Here is a 22,850-nt window from a genome sequence, read left to right on the forward strand (position 1 = left end):
TCAAAACTGAGATGAGGAGGAACTACTTCACTCAGAGGGTGGTAAGTCCATGGAATATGCTGCCCCAAAAAGCTGTAGAAGCTACATCATTACATAAATTTAAAACAGAAATAGACAGTTTCCTAGAAGTAAAGGGAATTAAGGGTTACGGGGAGCGGGCAGGAATTTGGACATGAGTCTAGGTTTGGATCGGCCATGGCCCTGTGGGTAGCGGAGCGGGCCCAGGGGCCGAGTAGCCTGATCCTGCTCCTATTTCGTGTGTCTAATTCTGTTAGATTCAGGAGATGGTTCTGTGATAGTGGATTGGCGGTTAGGATCAGATCAGCCATGATCTTATTGAATGGCGGAGCAGGCGCGAGGGGCCGATTGGCCTACTCCTGCTCCTATTTCTTATGTTCTGATGTAGAACAGCAGAAGAGGCCTGAAAAGAAAGAATAGCATTTATTTTTTTATTCATTTATGGGATGTGGGCCTCGCTGGCAGGGCCAGCATTTATTGTCCATCCCTAATTGCCCTTGAGAAGGTGGTGGTGAGCCGCCTTCTTGAACCGCTGCAGTCCATGTGGTGAAGGTACTCCCACAGTGCTGTTCGGTAGGGAGTTCCAGGATTTTTGACCCAGCGATGATGAAGGATCGGCAATATATTTCTAAGTCAGGATGGTGTGTGACTTGGAGGGGAACTTGGAGGTGGCGGTGTTCCCATGTGCCTGCTGCCCTTCCAGGTGGAAGAGGTTGCGGGTTTGGGAAGTGCTGCTGAAGAAGCCTTGGCGAGTTGCTGCAGTGCATCTTGTAGATGGTACACACTGCAGCCACGGTACACCGGTGGTGGAGGGAGTGAATGTTTAAGGTGGTGGATATGGTGCCAATCAAGTGGGCTGCTTTGTCTTGGATGGTGTCGAGCTTCTTGAGTGTTGTTGGAGCTGCACTCATCCAGGCAAGTGGAGAGTATTCCATCACACTCCTGACTTGTGCCTTGTAGATGGTGGAAAGTCTTTGGGGAGTCAGGAGGTGAGACACTCGCTGCAGAATACCCAGCCTCTGACCTGCTCTTGTTGCCACAGTATTTATATGGCTGGTCCAGTTAAGTTTCTGCTCAATGGTGACTCCCCAGAATATTGATGGTGGGGGATTCAGCGATGGTAATGCCGTTGAATGTCAAGGAGCGGTGGTTAGATGCTCACTTTTTGGAGATAGTCATTGCCTGGCATTTGTGTGGTGTGAATTTTACCTGCCACTTATCAGCCCGAGCCTGAATGTCATCCAGGTCTTGCTGCATGCGGGCATGGACTGCTTCATTATGAGGAGTTGTGAATGGCACTGAACACTATGCAGTCATCAGCGAACATCACCACTTCTGACTTTATGATGGAGGGAAGGTCATTGATGAAGCAGCTGAAGATGGTTGGGCCTAGGACACTGCCCCGAGGAACCCCTGCAGCGATGTCCTGGGGCTGTGATGATTGACCTCCAACCACCACAACCACCTTCCTTTGTGCTAGGTATGACTCCAGCCAGTAGAGAGCTTTTCCCCCGATTCCCATTGACTTCAGCCTTACTGGGGCTCCTTGATGCCACACTCGGTCAAATGCTGCCTTGATGTCAAGGGCAGTCACTCTCACCTCACCTCTGGAATTCAGCTCTTTTGTCCTTGTTTAGACCAAGGCTGTAATGAGGTCTGGAGCCGAGTGGTCCTGGCAGAACCCAAACTGAACATCATTGAGCAGGTTATTGGTGAAATTTACCTGTATTGCATATAATGTGTTTTCTACTAAAATTAGTGCATGTGGATAAAATGGTGTCACTGCAGCCATTGGAGGTGTGAGATGGCCAATAGTGATCTGGGTTGTTATGGTTGGGGTTGTCCGCCGGGTGGTGCTGTAGCCAATGCTGCTGCTAAGGTCAGGGATTTCGCTTCCTGTATAGGTCAGCACAAGGTGGAATGCCAGGATGCTGATGCAGGCTGTCTATAAATGTGTTTCCCAGTTGTTAATAAAGTACTCGTGTTAATTCTAACATCTAGCCTCTTTGAGTTCCTTGTTCCATTTTCTGGATTTATCACATTTGGCAACGAGGCAACTAAAGGACCCTGCATAAAGAAGAAAAGTCTGCCGGGACGTTTAAACAACAAAATAACGAGCTAAAGTTAGCTACAAGCTGGAAGAGAGCATGGCTGCCACGGTAGGAACGGTTTCCGCTTTTGATATTCAAGCACAATCCTGGGAAGAATACTGTGAAGTGTTGGGTTATTTTTTTGAAGCAAATGAAATAAATGATGCCGGAAAAAGAAAAGCCATTCTGCTTAGTTCAGTGGGAAGCCAAACCTACAGTTTCAGAAAAATCTGCTCAGTCCTGAAAAGCCTGGAGACAAATCATTTGTTGAATTAGTGGCCTTGCTAAAAGAACATTTCAACCCTAAGCCTAGTGAGATTGTACAGTGGTTCAAATTTAATTCAAGGAACAGAAAAGAGGAAGAGAGCGTAATGGACTGTGTAGCGGTGTTGCATAAATTAGCACAAGATTGCAATTATGGGAACAACCTGAAGGAAATGCTGCGAGATAGGCTAGTTTGCGGAATTATGGACAACCGAATGCAGCGTAGATTATTATCCGAGACTGGGCTTACTTATGAAAAAGCATTGGAACTTGCTCAAGCCATAGAGACAGCAAACCGAGATGTAAAAGAAATACAGGGTTCAGACAGGGCTAATGCTACGCAAGTTGCAGGTCAGGTTGTTGTGCACAAGTTGAACATGCGTCAGAAACCACAACGTGAGCATGTGAAGGCATGTTATAGATGCAAGGGCAATCACCTGGTGAGTGAATGCCGGTTTCTGGAGGAAAAGTGCTACAAGTGTGGGAAGCAAGGACACATAAAACGAGCTTGCAGGGCGAAATCACCTGTGGAGGAATCCAAACCAAAAGTGGGAGGACAGCAAAACCAAGGGAGAGAAGTGAAAAAACATGGAGCACACCACATCAGTGTTGTGTATGTACCTTTAAGAGAATAACTGGTCTCAGACTGCAGTACCGGCAGTGACCACCCCTGTATAAAAGGCGCTAGAGAGCCTCTGTTGTTTTAGTTTTGTTTATGCCTTTCACCAGTAAAGACTTGTTTGTTTCTCTCCTGCTAGTCCGTGTCTCAATCATTCACGGACTTAACAATCAGCGGGAAAGCTGAGGAAGAAGAGGACATGTTCATAATGTATAGCATGTTAGAGAACATTCCAAAAGTGTCTCCTATCACATTGCAACTGACAGTAAATGACTCTAAGGTGAACTTTGAAGTGGATACAGGGTGCGGCGTGACCATAATGAACAAGGCAGAGTACTCAAAATTGTGGAACCGTGCAAAAGTTCCACAGTTAAAGCCTTGCTCCCTGCCTCTTAAAACATATACAGGTGAATGAGTAGTGACATTAGGTACAGCTAAGGTAACTGTGCAACACAGGGACACAGTGGAACAGCTATCTGTAGTTATAGTATCGGATACCGGACCAAACCTGTTAGGTCGGGGCTGGATAAAAGAACTTAAATTAGACTGGGGAGCAGTACATCAAATAGATGCGGGCAAACAGTTGACTTTGCAAGAGTGTTGAGTGAACATGAGAGTGTGTTCAAGGAGGAACTTGGCACATTTAATGGCCCCCCAGCTAAGATTTATGTAGACAAGGAGGCACCGCCAAGGCTTTTTAAACAGCGACCTGTGCCTTATGCCATGAAAGCCTAGGCTAGGAGTTACTTGTGGTGGCCAAAGCTAGATGAGGAGATAGAAAATCTAGTCAAGACATGCAGCACTTGTCAGGAACACCGGAAGGCACCAGCAGCGGCTCCTCTCCACCCCGGGAGTGGCCGGATGAACCATGTAGAAGATTGCACTTAGATTATGCGGGTCCATTCATGGGGAAGATGTTCCTCATAATCATTGATGCACATTCCAAATGGATGGATGTTTATCCTGTAAATTCTGCTTCCGCCACTACTACTATAGACTGCCTGCGTCGGAGCGTCAGTAATCAAGGGCTACCGGAGATCGTGGTGAGTGACAATGCCACTTGTTTTGTGAGTACAGAGACAAAAGAGTTCTTGAGGAAAAATGGCATAGTGCAGGTGACCTCGGCTCCATATCATCCATCCTCAAATGGACTTGCGGAGAGAGCCATACAAACATTTAAAGAGATGATGAAAAAAAGTGCAGAAGGGAGTTTAGCAGCCTAAGTGTCACGGGTTCTGTTCAGCTACAGAATAACACCTCAATCCACCACAGGACTCTCTCCTGCTGAGATGTTATTAGGTCGTAGACTACGCTCCACTCTTGACCTTGTCCACCCAGACCTAAAAAGGAAAATGGAAAACAGACAAAACAAACAAAAAGAGAACCATGACAAAAGAACAAAGAGCCGAAGTTTTGGAGAAGGAGATGCGGTCCTTACCAGGAATTTCAGTTATGGACCTAAGTGGATTCCTGGTTTAATAGACTCAATGACCGGTCCAGTATCATACAAGGTCATGTTGGGAGATGGTAGGGTAGTACGCAGACATGTTGATCAGATACTTACCAGACAAGGGGAAATTGAAATGAAGGTTCCAGATGCAATGGCTGAGGACAGGTTGGCCCCCAGTTATTCAAGTGCATCTGTGGTGACACCACCAGGGACAGCGACAATTCCACAGGAACCCATTCGTCAAGAGGGAACCATCGTTGCAGAGTCAGATACTCCAAGCACTGCTCAGGAGCAGCTGGTGGCTTCACCACAAACAAGCAAGGACTTTACTGCTAGACGTTCACAAAGGACTCGCAAGCCACCAGAGAGATTGATACTGACCTGTTAGATTCGTCAAGTATGGAACATGGTGAATGGAGACTTCTTATGTGACCCTTAGGAATGGTTGTTTGTTAAGAAATTCATACTGAAATCTTAAGGGGGGAGGGATATAGTGATCTGGGTTGTTATGGTTGGGGTTGTCCACCGGGTAGTGCTGTAGCCAATGCTGCTGCTAAGGTCAGGGGTTTTGCTTCCTGTATAGGTTAGCACAAGGTGGAATGCCAGATGCTGATGCAGGCTGCCTGTAAATGTGTTTCCCAGTTGTTAATAAAGTACTCATGTTAATTCTAACATCTAGCCTCTTTGAGTTCCTTGTTCCACTTTCTGGATTTATCACATGGCCCTTGTGAGCCTCTTGTGTTGCTGCAAGGACAGCCAGTCCCTGTCCTTTTTCTGTCACACATACAGCATTTGATGGGTCTGGCAAGAGGGCAGACATGATTTACTGTCCTGAGAGACAACATGGAAGTTCACACCTGGACACAAGTACTGAGCACTGATCAGTGAGAAAACAGTCTGAATGGTACCAATCAAATTTTTGAAGGCCTGAGAAATACTTCCCTGTATTCCAGCCCAGTAGAGACAGTCCTCTCCATTCTGGTACCCAAGGCCTCAATGGCAACAATCAGAGCATCCATGGTGAGAAGCTAAGACTAACCTTAAAGCTTCTGCTGTAGCAGTCTCAGCTGCATATCAGTCTGAAGCTGTTACATGCTCCCGGACTGCAATGCTGCACACACAACCATCATGGTACTGCAGATGTGGTTCATGGACTCTTCCAACAGAGTCACCATCTACTGCTGTTCTGGCAATGCATCCCAGGTATGTGCCTGCTTCGGTGATCTACAAGTATTTTACTTTTAAATGCAGGATACCTGAAATCTGAATTTGGAAGCTCCTCAGCCAAGGGCAAACATCTCCTGACCCTCTGGCCAGCAATATCTGCCTCCTTATCTTCCACCTCCTGTACACTTGTGCTTTGTGCATCTCTCTATGTATTCCCCTATGGCTAGTTATCTAATGCCCTGGCCTAACCTTTGGTGAATGTTTCTAGACTGATGTACCGATCCTGAAGCAGAGGGATCTGGATGACATTCATCCTCCTCCTGAGCATCTGCTGGATTGGCACATCTAGAAGAAGTTAAGAATCGAAATCAGAAGAACAGTGTTGATGCAATTTGCAATAAAAAGTGAGATATCAGGGCATCAATGTCTGATTCGCTGTCAGATTAAATGTGGTGCAGGAGAATGAACCTGTCATGTCACTTGACCTCCAAACTCCTGTCTCTCGCGTCCTCTCTCGTGTACCTCCTCAAAAGCTCCAAAGCTGCTTATTCATATGGGTTGAGAGGACAGAGGTCATGAGGGACACCTCCTGTGGCCAATTCTTCTCAGTGGTTATGGGCTTTTTTACCATTAAGAAGAATGCAGACAACATAAGTGCTCTCCAGTTGTCATAAGATGAAGTGTAACCTAAGTGTCACCATGCAGTCCATAAGAGGGTGATGACAGGTGCATGAAACAAGAAATGGCATGTCTTGTGAGACTGTCAGTGGGGTCCATGCATGGAAGGCAACGAGTTAAGGTGCAGTTAAAGGTGAAGTGTGGAAAAGAGACAACAGCTCATCTAGGACATTAATGGAAAGCTCTTGAAGCAGCTCAACACAGTGTCAGGAAAGAGGTTGTAAAGTAGTAAAGCTGTTTTATTCAGTTCTGGAAGTGTGTTCTACTTTTTTTTACCTTGGTTGATACTGTGGGGGACTACGGTCTCCCGCGTAAAGAAATGGGCAACACAGCGAGCTACAAGAAATAGGTCTTTACTCCAACTCTCACAATACAGTACTGAATTCGTGAAGCCCGCGAACCTGTGATGACTCACGGATTGGTCACCTGCTGGAACCTGATTGGTTTTCCTTTTATCAGCAGCAGGCAAGTCTGAACATGCCTTATTCCTCTCAGCTTGCAACTGTCTTGCGGGGGGAGGGGAATACAGCAGTTAAAAGGGGATTATACAGGTTTATCTACATACACACAGTGTTTCCCCAATGTGGCAATACAATGGAGGTTAGGGAGGACCGAGATGTTGTGCAGATGGACCTTAATGAGGGACAAGATGCAGGCAGCTGGTCCACTGGCCAGCGAGACAATAACAGAAAGACACAAGTTTAAGCCATGATTAAGGAGGAGGTTAAAAAAATTACTTTAAACAAAGTGTGCTTGGAATGTGGAATTCTCTGCCACAAACCATTGTTGAAGCAGAGTCATAGAGTCATAGAGTTATACAGCACGGATAGAGGCTCTTCGGCCCATCGTGTCCGCGCCGGCCATCAAGTCCTGTCTGATCTAATCCCATATTCCAGCATTTGGTCCGTAGCCTTGTATGCTATGGCATTTCAAGTGCTCATCCAAATGCTTCTTAAATGTTGTGAGGGTTCCTGCCTCCACAACCCTTTCAGGCAGTGAGTTCCAGACTCCAACCACCCTCTGGGTGACAAAGTTCTTCCTCAAATCCCCTCTAAACCTCCTGCCCTTTACCTTGAATCTATGCCCCCTAGTTATTGACCCCCCCTGCACAACATCTCGGTCCTCCCTAACCTCCATTGTATTGTGGCGTTGGGGAAACACTGTGTGTATGTAGATAAACCTGTATAATCCCCTTTTAACTGCTGTATTCCCCTCCCCCCGCAAGACAGTTGCAAGCTGAGAGGAATAAGGCACGTTCAGACTTGCCTGCTGCTGATAAAAGGAAAACCAATCAGGTTCCAGCAGGTGACCAATCCGTGAGTCATCACAGGTTCGCGGGCTTCACGAATTCAGTACTGTATTGTGAGAGTTGGAGTAAAAACCTAGTCCATAAACATTCTTAAAAGAGAATTTGATACAATGGAGGTAAAATTCGTCCCTATCTTTCAGTGATGCTACTGTGCACTAATATTCATGCCTTCCTTTCGTGGTGTTCTTTAATTCGTGGTGTTCTTTAAGATGGTCATTCAGGTCGTTCAAATTGTTGACACCTCATTTACCCTGTCAGTGACATATTGCCATTCTTTGCATATTTGGGTGTTGTCCTCCCCCACCAAAAATATGCATGTCATGCCATTACAGAGCTTACCAGCTATTGTGAGGCCTAATCAGTTTTCTGTGTTGGCATTGGGCCATTTTCAGTAAGCATCATTCACTGCACAACTGGATTGGTGAACTTTCTGACATTTATACCAGTAAAGTGGCTCCTTAGCTGCTTGAGAAATGTTAAAGGATTTTTTTTATTGCCACCTATGAAATTGCACATTTCAAAGCTCTGCAATCTCACAATTTCATTAATGGTTCATTAATATCAGAGAAAAATGGGCATTTCTGGTGGATTTTGTGAAAAAGAAGAATGGCAGGCCCTTAGTTCAAGTCAGTTAATCATTAAGGTTGGGACTTCTATCATTGGTTTTCCTGGTTTACCTATGGTAAATGGAAAACAATTTGAAGTAGAAGAGATTTAACATCTATCTTCTTGTGGAAAATACAGATGCCACTGTGTCAAAACAAATAATTATTGGAACTAAACACAGATTTTCATTGATACTAAAGTGGGAAAGAAAATATATATACAAACAACATAGAATGTTAAAGGGAGTAGAATCTTGTAGCTCTGTTTAATCCCATTACTTAAAATGTATACCACACATAGCTATGACTATTTGCTGTATTGAAGAGAAAATTCTTATTGTAAGTAAAGGATACATGCTTTGACTTGATTGCAGTAAATTATCACTGGCACAGTTTGTATATATTAGATAAAATATCCCTCAATTCGTTATGATTAATTGAACTGCAGTACATAATTTCTGAGGTTCCAAGTTAAGATATTTTAGCTCTGTGAAATAAATTACTTCAGAATCAATATATGTATTAAAAATAAGTGTATAATGCCATGCTCAGTTTCCTTTTAAAACATAATTGGTGTTTGACAATCCCAGCGAAATTGATTCTCAATGAATCTAGTGATGAGTAATGTGTAATACGATTAGTTTATTCACCGACGTAACTTGCCTTTTCGTTTATCATAAATGAATGACTAGCATTTCTAATATTCAAAATATAGAATGCAATGTAGAAAATAAAGAAACAGTCACATCACATATATTTGATTTGTTTTGATTATTGCTTTACTTGTATGGCAATGTATAAATATAACCACAGTGGAATCTCCATTCTACATACTCTAATTAGCCACTAGAATCTTTACAGAACAAAGCTTTGCACAAGATGTCACCTCACTGCATAGACCAGCAATACTAATCACATCCTGACTGACATAAATCAACTCCACAGCTCAAGAAATCTAATTTTTTTGTTATTTGCATTGTCTACATTCCTGTGCGCTGGGTACTACAGGACCGATTCTTGTTTATCTTCCGGTTTCTGTTCTCCACTAGGGGAGTACAGGGCCTCCATTGTGGCATATAGTGAAGGTTCTGTACTGCGCTGTATACGGTAAAAGCAGACTAGTACATGAAAAGAAAGAGTATTGCATAGAATATTTATTTCATAACCTTTTTAACTTATTTAAATTCAAAGTTCATAATTTCACTTTTTGCTATCTAATAAACTATGGTTGACTGTGATGGTCTTCAAACATAATGATAAGCTTTTTAAAAACATAAATAACAACAACTTGCATTTATATAGCACCTTTAACATAGTAAAACGTCCCAAGGTGCTTCACAGGAGCATTATCAAACAAAATTTGACACCAAGCCACATAAAGAGATACTAGGACAGGTGGAGGTAGGTTTAAGGAGTGTCTTAAAGGAGGATAGAGCTAGAGAGCTTTAGGGAGCGAATTCCAGAACTTAGGGCCAAGGCAGCTGAAGGCACGGTCGCCAATGTTGGAGCGATTAAAATCATGGATTCAAAGGAGGCCAGAATTGGAGGAGCGGAGAGACCTTGGGGGGTTGTAGAGCTGAAGGAAGTTACAGAGCTAGGGAGAGGCGAGGCCATGGAGGGATTTGAAATAAGAGATTCACTTTAGTGCAAAAGGTACAAATTCTGAAACAACTAATGGTAACAGAATGTCAATGCTATATTTTAGCAGCTTTCATAGAACAGTATATTCCATATTCACTTCCATCTTTTCCTCAAAATATAGACTCCTGTTGGTCCACACTTCCAAAGGTACTGGCAACTCTTTAATATGTCAACTAGTTCTTCATCAGTGAATCTAGCTAGCTTTTTAAGGGGCATACAACAACCCACATGTGGATTGTCATTGAATAGCAAAAGAGTACAAGCTACGTTTGTCCTCCAACAGGTGGTACCTTTAGGCACAAGGTCATCAAGGGAGCTTGGAGGAAGGCTTCTGTTTTGTTCTAGCCATGATTTTCATATACTGACCTTCCTTCAACATTAGAATGTCAGCTGTGGCTCAGTGGTTAGCACTGTCCAGGTGAGAGGGGCTAGGAGTGAGCAGGCACTGCTGGGTGCTTGATTACAGCAGGGAGTTGAGTGAGTTTGTAAAAATTTGGTGGGTTTTTGGTTTCTTTCTCAGGTTTTAGGGCCTTTTTGGTGATTAAACAGCAGCCAGGTGGCTGTTGAGGGGCCCAGAGCCGGGCCCCTCAGTGAACAATGTTCCCAAGCTGAATTTAATCAGGGGAGAAAATGTTGGGGGAAGGGAGAAAACAAATGCCCAAAGATTTGGGCCGGGACCCCAGGAGGTTTGGAAAAGAAAACACGGTGGTGGTTTAGTGCGAGGATAAGGAGATATGAGCTTGGGATATTATCCAGGCAGTACATGAGGACTGCGGCGAGGGAAGCTGCTTTGCCTGCCGACCAAAGCTGAATGTTGGGTTCGAGGTGATGGTCAGTGGCTGAGAGGAGGTGGAAAGACTTTTACAGAGTTTGAAGGTTGGAGATAAGTTCTTGGAGGTATCTCTGCTATATTCTGAAGAGGTGGTGATCTCATTCTTAAACTTGCCGTTTTATATTGAGGACGATGTGCTAATAAAAAAGTTGGAGCCGTGGAACTTTAAAATTTGCTCAGCAGTAAAGAGGAAATACTATCCAGGATTGCGGATAGCAGATGGAACCCGTTATGTAAAGGTGCGGTTTCCAGAGGGGGTGAAGTCATTGCCGTATAGCATGAAATTCGAGACAATGGAAGGAGTGCAGTACCGGGGTACTGCATGATAACCAGGTGAAGGTTTGTTATTATTGACTTGGACATGACCATCTTGTAAGAAGCTGTCCAGACTTGTACTTTTATAACTGTGGTGAGTCTGGACACATCGCTCCGAGCTGTGGGGTGTGTCACAAAGGCCCCACCCACTGTGAGTGTGCAGCAGAAGGAAGCCCTTTGAGTGACGAGGAGATGGAGAAGGAGCAGGAGGTATGAGTGGATCGGCTGGAGGAGAGGAGCAGGAGCTGGTGAATGGAAGGAGAAAAGATCGCAGGAAGAGGCAGAAAATTGCGGAGCAGAGAACAGGATGGAGATGGTGGAAAACACACCAAGTACGGTGGAAAAGGACAAAGCAGCAGCAGGCAGCATGAGTCAAGGGCAGAATCGAGCCGTAATATGGCTCAGCTCTCCCTAAAAAATCTGGTGTCCACGGGGGCAAAGGAGGCGGGAGCAGGGTGTCAGGTAAGTGTAAGCACTCCAAAGAAAGAATGGGAGTCGGACATCTTGGGGAGCAGGAGGGGGCAAGACAAAGAGAGGGTGTAAGAGGCAGGTGCCTTAAAGGGTCAGCAGGACGGGAATGGGGAGACAAAGCTGCCAGAAGGGAGCATGATAGGTGCAGATGCGCCATTGTCCCAGAGAGAGAAGAAAGAGGGAGCAAAGGTCAGTGGTGGCGATCAGGCCGAAGGGAATGACACTGTTGGAGAAACCGTGATAGCAGGAAGACTCTCTAAGGGAGATTATGGGGGTGATTTTGCCAATGGGGAGCTTTTGGAGGCGGGACTCCCACTTGTCGTGTTTCAGTTCCGCCTCCAACAACTTCTGGCCAACCCACGCTATTTTCCCTTGATTGACCTTGTTAAGCCCGCCCAGTGGACATAGCAGGCCAATTAAGGGAAAGCTGGTTGCAGGGAACCTCAACGTATGACGTTTCATCTGTCAAAAATTTGTGACAGATGAATTGTTATCGTTTGACAGCTCTGTGAAGCTGTCAAACAGTGACATTCTCTGTAGTTTGATGAGGTCTTGAATTCAAGACCTCATCAAACATCTTTCTTTTACAGAAATGAGATGGTTGTTGCATTGGAGAATGCAACGGCCATCTGTCATCTCCAACGCGGAGGTGCGAAACTCTCCGCATACACACCAACTGAAGCCTGCAGGAAGAAACAAAGGTAAGTACACTTTTACTAGCACTTTGCACTTACCTCAGATACTCACCTCTCCACTCTTGCACCCATCATTTACCTTCAGCACACTTTTGCACCCCGACCCCTGCAGACCCACTACTCACCTCACTGACCTGGCGGGTTTCGGAGCCTTCGGGAAGCCCGCACTTGTTAACAGGCAGTTAATAGGCTTTAATCCTTTCCCGCCTCCAAGGAGACGGGACCCGGCGTGAGTCGGCTACCCGCCTCCTGGCAAGATGGCTTGGGGACGGGTTGGGCACCTGCCCCCAAATTCTACCATTTTCCCAGCAGTCCCGCCTCCATACCCGCCTCCTCAGGGCTGGCAAGATCGCGCCCTATGTATCTGACGGGGAGCAGGGACGGGAGGTTACAGAAGAGTTCGAGAGTGAGGAGTCAGAGGGGGCCAGAGACATAGAAGTGGGGAGTGGTGAGCGGGGTGATATCGTGTGGAAAGGGAAAGGTTAGTGAGGGGCAGAAGGAGGGAGAAGGGGCAACTCCTCGGCCAAAACCTAATGTAAGGAAGAGGCTGAAACTATAGGGAAGGTTCAAACAGGAGTTGAAAAACAACCGGAGGCTGCAGGAGAAAGCAACAGCTACCTGAAAAGTTGGGGAGGAGCATGAGAGGAGGAAAGCGTCGGAGATTAAATGGCGGGGGGATTATCAGGCACACTTTCCATATTTAGAGCCATGATAACTGATCAATTTTTGAAATATAATGGATTAGTATATGTTGTGGGAGATAAATTAAACTTCAGGTTTTGATGTTAATATGTGGTCGAGGAATGGCTGCGCAGAACAGCATAATTGATTTGTATGATATCACGTTTTGTAAATGTTTTTAATGTTTAATAAATAATATATTTTTTAAAAAGTGGGCGGCACTCTTGCCTCTAAGTCAGAAGGTTGTGGAGTCAAGTCCCACTCCAGAGACTTGAGCACAAAAATCTAAACTGATGCAAATGTAACCCCACTACTTAAGAAACGAGGGAGAGAGAAAACAGGGAACTACAGACCAGTTAGCCTGACATCAGTACAGGTAGACTACCCTTTATCCGGACTTCCGAAAACCGAAACCCTCTAAAAACCGAAGGTTTTTTCGTTCAGCGTAAGTCGTGCGTACGACTTACGCTGAACGAAAAAACCTTCGGTTTTTAGAGGGTTCCGGTTGCGGAAGTTCGGATAAAGGGTAAGTCGTGCGCACGACCCCCCGCCGACCCCGCCAGCCCCGACAACCGCCGACCCCGCCAGCCCCGACAACCGCCGACCCCGCCAGCCCCGACAACCGCCGACCCCGACAACCGCCGACCCCGCCAGCCCCGACAACCGCCGACCCCGCCAGCCCCGACAACCGCCGACCCCCCCGCGGACCCCGCCAGCCCCGACAACCGCCGACCCCCCCCGCGTACCCCGCTGGCCCCGACCCCGACTGACTTACGCTGAGCGTCAGCGTAAGTCGTGCGCACGACCCCCCGCCAACCCCCCCGCCGACCCACCTTCCGAAATCCGAAATTCTCCTTTATCCGAAACTCGGCTGGTCCCGAGGTTTTCGGATAAAGGATAGTCTACCTGTAGTAGGGAAAATGCTAGAATCTATTATTAAGGACGCGGTAACAAGGCACTTAGAAAATAATAATAGGATTCGGCAGAGTCAACACGGATTTATGAAAGAGAAATCATGTTTGACAAATCTGTTAGAATTTTTTGAGGTTGTAACGAGCAGAATAGATGAGGGGGAACCAGTGCATGTGGTGTATTTGGATTTTCAGAAGGCATTCGATAAGAGGTTATTAAACAAAATTAGGGCTCATGGGATTGGGGGTAATATACTAGCATGGATTGAGGATTGGTTAACGGACAGAGAGTGGGAATAAACGGGTCATTTTTGGGTGGGCAGGCTGTAACTAGTGGGGTACCTCAAGGATCAATGCTTGGGTCTCAGCTATTCACAATCTACATCAATGATTTGGATGAGGGGACCAATGTAATATATCCAAGTTTGCTGATGATACAAAGCTGGGTGGGAATGTAAGTTGTGAGGAGGATGCAAGCAGGCTTCAAGGGGGTATAGACAGGCTAAGTGAGTGGGCAAGAACATGGCAAATGGAATATAATGTGGAGAAATGTGAAGTTATCCACTTTGGTAGGAAAAATAGAAAAGCAGAGTATTTTTTAAATAGTGAGAGATTGGGAAATGTTGGTGTTCAGAGGGACCTGGGTGTCCTTGTACACGAATCACTGAAAGTTAACATGCAGGTACAGCTAGCAATTAGGAAAGCAAAAGCCTTTATTACAAGAGAATTTGAGTATAAGAGTAAAGACTTCTTGCTGCAATTATATAGGGCCCTGGTGAGACCACACCTGGAGTACTGTGTACAGTTTTGGTCTCCTAACCTAAGGAAGGATATACTTGCCATAGAGAGAGTGCAACGAAGGTTCACCAGACTGGTTCCTGAGATGGGGGGATTGTCCTATGAGGTGAGATTGAGTAGACTAGGCCTATATTCTCTGGAGTTTAGAAGAATGAGAGGTGATCTCATTGAAACATACAAAATTCTTACAGGGCTTGACAAGGTAGATGCAGGGAGAATGTTTCCCCTGGCTGTGAAATCTAGAACTAGGAGCCACAGTCTCAGAATAAGGGGTCGGCCATTTAGGACTGAGATGAGGAGAAATTTCTTCACTCAGAGGGTGGTGAATCTTTGGAATGCTCTACCCCATAGGGCTGTGGAGGCTCAGTCGTTGAGTATATTCAAGACAGAGATCGATAGATTTTTGAATATTAAGGGAATCAAGGGATATGGGGATAGTGCAGGAAAGTGGAGATGAGGTAGAAGATCAGCCATGATCTTATTGAATTGTGGAGTAGGCTCGTGGGGCCAAATGGCCTACTCTTGCTCCTATTTCTTATGTTCTGACACTCCAAGCCAGTACTGAGGGAGTGCTGCACAGTCAGAGATGCTGGGGGGATATTTGCTCTTGATGTCCTCTCTGACCCCGCCCCCGGATGTCCTCTTCAGCCCCCACGATCTCCTCTCCCGCCTCCCCCCCAACCCACCCCTGTGTCCTTCTAGGCCCTCCATGATGTGCCCCCCCAACTCATGATCTCTCGACACCCCTGCAGCAGCCTGGTGCCACAGGCCTTCCTGCCCAACAGCCAGCCAGCTTCTCAATCTGGCAGGCTCCCAGCTGGGAAACAGAGTAAAAAATTGTAAATGATCTGCTGCTGTTAAAATCTGCAGGACCTTTGGGAAACCTGCATTTCCAGGTTTGCAGGCCACTACACCTCCCCCTGCTCCCTCTCCGCCTCCCCGTAAATATCGGGGCCACCATCTTTCAGATGAGACATTAAACCTGCCCTCTTGGATGGATGTAAAAGATCTCATTGCACTATTTTGAAAGTGAGTGTAAGCATCGTAGTGTGAAGGAATAAGCCATATAGCCTATTTAGAAAAATATACTATCCTATGAAAGAATTCTGGCTATTGAGATAAGACAGTTGTTGACCCTGAATAAATAACCTTATTGAAACCGAAGGTGCATGGCTTTGACAGGCTGACTTTTGGGAACAAAAACAATGGTTCATCCTAGATAAGGTATTTTCATTTAAACTTTGTAACGATGATATAAAATAAGGGACACCTGCCCTTCACACCATTTTATATGGTGACCCCAGAACACCTGGAGATGAGACAAGATTCTGGAATATTACAAGCTGATGTGGCAGTAAGAATTGCAGAGGTCGGCAGAAAGATGAATAGGGACAATTAACTTGCATCAGCAGAAAATCTTGAAGGAAATACAACTGAAAAGGGTATATATATATTGAAGTTTCAAATGAGATAGCAGAGTCACTTTAATTGGGCAAGACGATTCTCGGTTACAGAGATGGCTCTGTGGTCTACAACTCTTTGTACCTCGGGGATCAAAGGTATTTGATATTGATGGATATCCTGTACAGAAAACTTTAAGAACTGTAATACTGTAGAGAAGTTAAGATTTAAAAGTAAGATTCTCTGTTAAAAAGATCGTATTTTTTCTCTTTTTAGAACTGTTAATGTTGCGATTGACTGATTCACCAACTGTAAATTGCTTGTCGGTTCTTTAATAAATCTCTGTATATTTTTAGAATTGTCTCACATAAGTCTTCTGTATCAAAAACTCGCGAACTCAATCTCTGTGTACACTCTTTGGTGAAGAGTTACATAATTCTGAAGGAGCTCTCCAGACCCTCATAATATCCGGGATGTTACAGTCTAGCTAAAGTTATTAAAAGCGCTATCTGGAGGATGGTAACATTCTCAGGTTGTTCCTTCCCTTTAGGGAGAGATAGCCCGGACCTTTAGACCCAATTAAGCATCTTTAGGATTCGGCTACCTCAAACTTTAATTGAAAGTGAATGTCTGAGAAATACGCCTGCTCCGGAGTAGCCCCAAAGGGGCTAGGACTCATCAGAATCCCTTCAGTAGGAGGGTAGGTTCAAACTTGACTGTGATGTCCACCGTTAGAATAGCTTGCTGAATTTCACCATCTAGGCTGATAAATGAATAATGGTCACTTAGATATGAAACTATGAGCCAGTTACTTCAAAAGATGATGGAAGAAAGGGAAGGAAATTAAATGTTCCCATGAAAACTATGTTGCATCAGATATTGTATGTGTTGCATATAGAAATTTCTGGCAACTAGAATGGTTGTTCGTGGAGATGATTCTTTGGAATAGACCTTTCTTGGCTATTTCAGGAACTGTGGGGTCAATTTTAATCTTACTCACTGGTCAGGTGCCAGTTAAAAATGAGCAGGTTATTTACCCGCTCAGATTCCAACCATTTCCAATATTAACCTGCAGGGCACTGTAGGTGGCTGAGGCAGGGAGAGCCTCAAAATTGGGGTCCTTTTATGTCAATAGGACCCCGATGCAGTTTTAACCCAGGGCTTGAGTGGGGAAGCTGCCGTAGCTTTCCTGCTAGTCAGAAGCAGGTTTGCAGACAGAAGAGGTCCTTCAGGTAAGTCCAACAGGGCTTTAACCCCAGTCGCCTGATGAAAACTGGGCGGATGGGCGGTTAAAATTGCCCAGGTTACTTGTCCTGGAGCCGCCGGGAGCTGACCCGCTGTGATTTTCACCTGCTCTTCAGCTCAGTCTCAACCCAATTCAACAAAGGGACCTGAAACAGGTGTTCGGCCCCCTGTTTACATAAGTAATGAGCCTAAAGCCTGTTTCAGGTGGGCGCCCTGGCAACTATAGGGTGCCTTAACCTTTATGGCATATGGCGCACTTCCAAATTTCTAGACCAAATTATCCACCATACTGAGTATAACCAGAATTTTTGCTTGGAGAAAGAAAGAAATAACACACTTGCTGCACTATGTAGTCCTTGATCAGGATTTCTCAAAGCACTTCAAAGAACAATGAAATACAGTCATTGTTATGTAGGCAAATGCAGCAACCAATTTTCACACAGCACAATTCACAAACAATGAATGAGATGAACTGCCAGTTGATCTGTTCTTCATTGTAATGATTGAGGGAGAAGTGCTAGCCAGGACACCGGGAGAACTCTTTGCTCTTTAAATATTGCAGTGGGATCCACCTGAGCAGGCAGACTTTAATTTCTCATCTAAAAACCTAATTTCACTTTTCCTTTTGTTATTTGCATTTAATCTCCATATCAAAATTTGGGTACTCTTGACTATCCAATTTCCAATATCCAGGAGAAACACAACATTACAGCTCTATTTTATGTACGAGTTAGTTGAGAAAGCATAATTTATATTTGGATTTGTTGATATGGTGACTGAATGATGTAAGAGCATAACGAGTGAACAGAAAGCAACAGTGAAAATTAAAACATCTTATTTATTTTTACCAATAAGGTCTTTAAATGTCTTAATAAAAACAGAACAATTTGTAATAGAAAGCTTATTTGTTTATTTCTGACCATTATTGATGTTTCTGGGGCTGCCAATGACATCTATATGGTTTGATTTTTCTGCACTATATTTAGATCTGCTATGGTTATACAATACCCTTTTCTCTTTCACTCAACCTACTTTTGGCCATGATTGATTAGTACAACAGTAAATGATTTGGAAAGCATCCACAAATACAAATGCAGTTAACATTTTTACAGTTAACCAAAAAGTAGAGGTGCAGAGTAAGTGCTGAAAAGTATATGTGCTTGGAATTTCCCTGGAGGGTCTCGCACCATAACTTCACCGGGAGATGAGCAGAAACATTGAGAAACGGCTTATATAGTTGTTAACACCATTTCTCCAGAGTTTTTGCCGATCATCCGCTGAAGTTACAGTGGGATGAATAATTAGGACACGTTGGACCTGGAGATAGGAGCTCACCGAGAGGATGATGGAAGGAGGGGTAGAATATCATGCAGGGAAACAGCCAGATTTCTAAGAGATTTTCAGGAGAACTACCATGGAAATTACCTTTTTTTTAAAGCAGAATGCTAAAATAATTTTCTTTTGCAAAGTTGTGTACCACAGTGCATAGAATGTACAAACTCAGAAAGGTATCATGCAGACCAGGGATTGGTCAGCAGAAATTTATTTTCCTAGTAACTAAATGATTTCACCAGAGTACCTTAAATGGAAAAAAAAGAAAAAGCTAGACATGCACAACAGGAGTCAGTCAGCATCTGAAAGAGAAAGATAGATGAACGTTTTGTTTGAAACCCTTCATCCTGTCTATTATGTGATGCCTCATGCAATCTCTCAATGTTCCTATCCAGCAGCATTGCCTCAATCCACATCATAGCTGCTCTGGATCTCAGTTTAATTTTATCCTTTGTCTCATTTTCCCCCCTTCCATTCAGGTAACAAGATGATGACTAACTTGATATGTATTTCTATTTTTATTTCAGATTTCCAGCATACATGGAATTGTTATCTCTTTCTGCTTGATTATTTAAAATTTATGTCTAATTGAATAAAATAAATACCCTTAATAGTCATCATATTTATCAAGAAAATTAATTACTTGAGAAAAAATTGAGCCTTGTACACAACATACTAAGAAAGCAGTTACTTTATATAACAGTGAAGAATAAAATGTGATTGAAAATGTATTTATTGATTTTTTTTTCTCAGGCATGCACTGGAGGAGGATGTACAACGAGTCAAGCTAGCATTGCTAAAACTGAAGAGAGTGCCCCAGAAAATGTTCCTGCTCCTATTGTCCGATCTTATACATCCAATTCCTTTAACATCTCATGGACAGAACCAGAGTTACCAAACGGTGGGTAATTTTTTTTTTTGCCTGAAGTTAAAAACATGATTAGCAAAGGTAAATTAATATTCTAGATGACAACTTATATGTGGCACTTAATTTTTAATGACCATTTTAGCACATAAAAAACTCCTGAGATAGCATCATTTTATATAGCTCAGAAATTGCAGTCTTTTAGAGTGTCGTATTTAAATAGCTCAAAAGTGCTCCCTTTTGACTGTTGTTGAGTACTACATCTGAAAGATGTGTGTGCCAGCTTCTTGACTGCGCACAGACTTCTGCTCTGCCTATTTGTTTTGATCCTTTATAGGACATTTTTGTTTATTTAAAATAACGAGTCAAACTGTCATTGAATGATCACTGTTTTTCTAATATGCTAATACAGTACTGATACTGTTGTGGTAAAGACCTAGTCATGGATTTAGCCCAAAGGGCACTGTTTTTTTCCCTTTTTACCTTAGGATGAATTTTTCAATATGGGTGCTAAAACAGCAAAGCAGCAGAACAGTGAGCTTAGTGCTCACTGGTATCATGCTAGGCTGACCTCACAGGATTTCCTGAGGTCAGCCCTAATTATTTAATCATGGCAAGCCACTGGTCCACATTGGACCTGGAATTAGCAGCTCACCAGGGAGGTGGTGGAAGGGGTGAAAAGTCATGCATGTTAGCAGCCTTTGAAAGGAAGATTGGTAAGAGATTTAGTCATAGTGGAGAAAAATCGTTTCAGCCTTTTGAAAAGCTGAAATGTATTAAAATCAAAATTTCAGTCTTTCCAAAAGTTGTATGAGACAAAAGAAATGGCTGGCAAAACCCAAGGGAAGGTGAAGTAAACATGAAGGCAAGAACAGGAGTTTGTGGCCAAATGATGAAGTGGCCAAATGATGAAGTGGCACAGCAGCTGATGGTGCTGCTGCATGAGATGGGTGTCAAGAGGGTTGCCCTGTTTGGCACTTCAAGCACCTTCCCAAAAAACAGCATTCCAAATTGCCTGGCAGGATTCAATGGTCAGGGTCAATACTATGTACCTGCATGACCTGGGTACAGATGTGGTTGAAGATTACACACCTTCAGGAAACTGGCAAGGAAAGACTACCCAACAGTACGGTTTACCAGGTAGATGGTCGAAGTATGTATGGCATGAAGTGTTGCCTGTCAACCTGTTGCACATTTACTACTGGCCCATGTCAAGTTCTCACATAAGCTCACAGCTCTTTCATTGCTTATCATGCATAACCATACTCCAGCAGGGCACATACAACATACAGCTGGAACTTACAATAAGCTTGGCAAATTCGCACTTTCAAAGGCCTTCACAAACAAAATCATTGTAACACAACCTAGCTGAATGATACATCGTAGCTCACTGACACACAGGAAGGGTTACAGGATGGTCATGTGACTACCATCAACAACCTCGCTACTTTGAGGAATGCAGCAGTGACATTGGGAAGCTGTGCCATGTTGCTATTGCTTTTAGTGGGAGAGGAGATGAAAGAGATAGCTATATTGACATATGCATTAATCACCTCTTTGATACATGTGCGGGAAGTATTTTGGCTGATACTACAGATGATCTATATGCTAGCCTGGAAGGAAGCAGAGGCAAAAACATTGAGGGAAAAAGGGAATCTTGTCTGCCACTATCACTGCTGTCGGTATGCAATAGGTTCGCTGCAGCTCTTCTTGAAACTAATGGCACAGATCTTCCACTGGTTCCATGCTGACCCAAAGCCTACGAGCCAGTTCTCCACATGATTCCTGTGAAAGTGTGTATTCTAAGGGATCCAGCCTGGACCCCCAATCATTGACAATTTTCATACAGGATGCCGAGGGAGCACTCAGTGGGGTCTGGAGGGAGGTCAGTGGTGGGTAAGCATGGATATTCTGGCTGCATGGGGTAGACGGCTGCCACAGGTTCTCCTCTAGTGATGTAGGCACCTGCTGGGCTCATGCAAATTAGGTGTCCTACCACTGACCCTTGAAACTCTGCTGGGATCGGTATTGGAGGGTGCCAGCTGGCGGCACCCTGATTTAACCACTAGGATTGCAGCCCTTGGATTTTTGGGGTCTTTAAAATTGGGTACCATGTTGTCCAGCAGAAAGGTACATTTACTTACAAGAGAATTTGTCTCTTGCAGTCTCTGTGAAAGAAAAACAAGAGCTCCAGTTTTATCTCGAGGCATAAATTGCATGGGCGGCAGCCGATGGCAAACCTTCCTGATCTTGGCAGCATGAGGCCCAGAAGATTTTAACTCCTGTGCCTTATCTGCATGCTCCAGCCAGGTTCCAGCAAAAAACCCTTGGGAAGTGTCAACTGTCTGGTGGGTGGGACAGCAGGAACGGTCCTCCATACTCAGATAAGTCGATTGGGCTGGGAGGGGTGAGCCTGGAGTAGAGGACAGAGGAGCGCTCCTACGCCTTCTGGCCCCATAAGGGAAGTTTTTTTTAAAAACTTACCTTTTTGGGCCTCTTCTGACCTTGATTCCTCTTCCCTCTAGATGATCGTGGCAGGAAAGCTACAACAGCTTCCCCACTCAGGCCTACAGTTAAAATAGCAGTCGAGCCCCAATGATGTCACCAGAGCCCAATCTGCATATTTAACGTAGGACCCCACCATTAAAATTGTAAACTGCGGGACATCGCAGTGGGAGGGGGGGACATCAGCGGGTGAGTCCCATGGGCGATTTTAATTGTTCGGCCAGTTTCCGTCTCATTATCTTCTGAGACTCACCATGAATGATGCCATTGGATGTCTGCTAGTATGTGAGATAGGTGGAAAGGTTTGGCCTGACTGCATTGTAAAAACAATTGCTGAGACTCTGATATAACTTTAGAGTGCTAGAGACAGAAGCAATAATACATAGAATTACATTCGGCCTAACTGGTCTATGCTGGTGTTTAAATTCCACACAAGCCTTTACAGCCTGCACCCCCCCCGTGCCTCTATTCCTCTCTCCCTCATAAATGCATCAAGCCTCCCCTCAAATATGTCAGTGCTATCTGATTGAACCACTCCATGTGGCAGTGAGTTCCACATTCTCACCATTCTCCTGTGTAACAAAATTCATTTTGAATTCTTGCTTTGATCTGTTAGTAGCTGTAGTATATTTATACCCCTTTGTTCTGGACTCACCCACAAATGGATACAGAATAAGGTACCCAGTTAGCAGCCCAAGAGAGAGATTTTGCCAACATGTTTTTTTCTCTTTGGTGACACTCAGAAAGGGGTAAATATATGTGGGGTTTTTTACTGAAGCATATGGGACTTACATTTGCCTAATATAGTTTAATATTTTTTTCAAAACCATGTCTAGCAATTGTGTTGCTATCACGCAAGTCAATTGTAAAATAGTACAGATTTCATATCCCTGGGGGAAATTGCAGTAGTTTTATAGTGGAGCTGTCCTCAGCCTCCTGCATTACCAGTACAAATGTG

At 44.3% G+C, this 22,850-nt stretch overlaps 1 protein-coding gene across 7 annotated transcripts in view; it reads left to right on the forward strand.

Annotated features, from left to right (window-relative positions):
- The window catches only part of ush2a (Usher syndrome 2A (autosomal recessive, mild)), a 1,396,947-nt gene that overhangs the window by 705,151 nt on the left and 668,946 nt on the right, over window positions 1–22,850 (forward strand). For all 7 annotated transcript variants that reach the window (XM_085981146.1, XM_085981156.1, XM_085981149.1 and 4 more), the window contains one exon: window positions 19,276–19,423. In XM_085981146.1, coding sequence (XP_085837272.1) covers window positions 19,276–19,423 — 148 coding nt within the window. The remainder of the gene's footprint in view (window positions 1–19,275; window positions 19,424–22,850) is intronic.

This window comes from Somniosus microcephalus, chromosome 3 (genome assembly GCF_052327205.1).
Source record: "Somniosus microcephalus isolate GS21.2 chromosome 3, FLI_Smic_1.0, whole genome shotgun sequence".
Classification (NCBI taxonomy): Eukaryota; Metazoa; Chordata; class Chondrichthyes; order Squaliformes; family Somniosidae; genus Somniosus; species Somniosus microcephalus.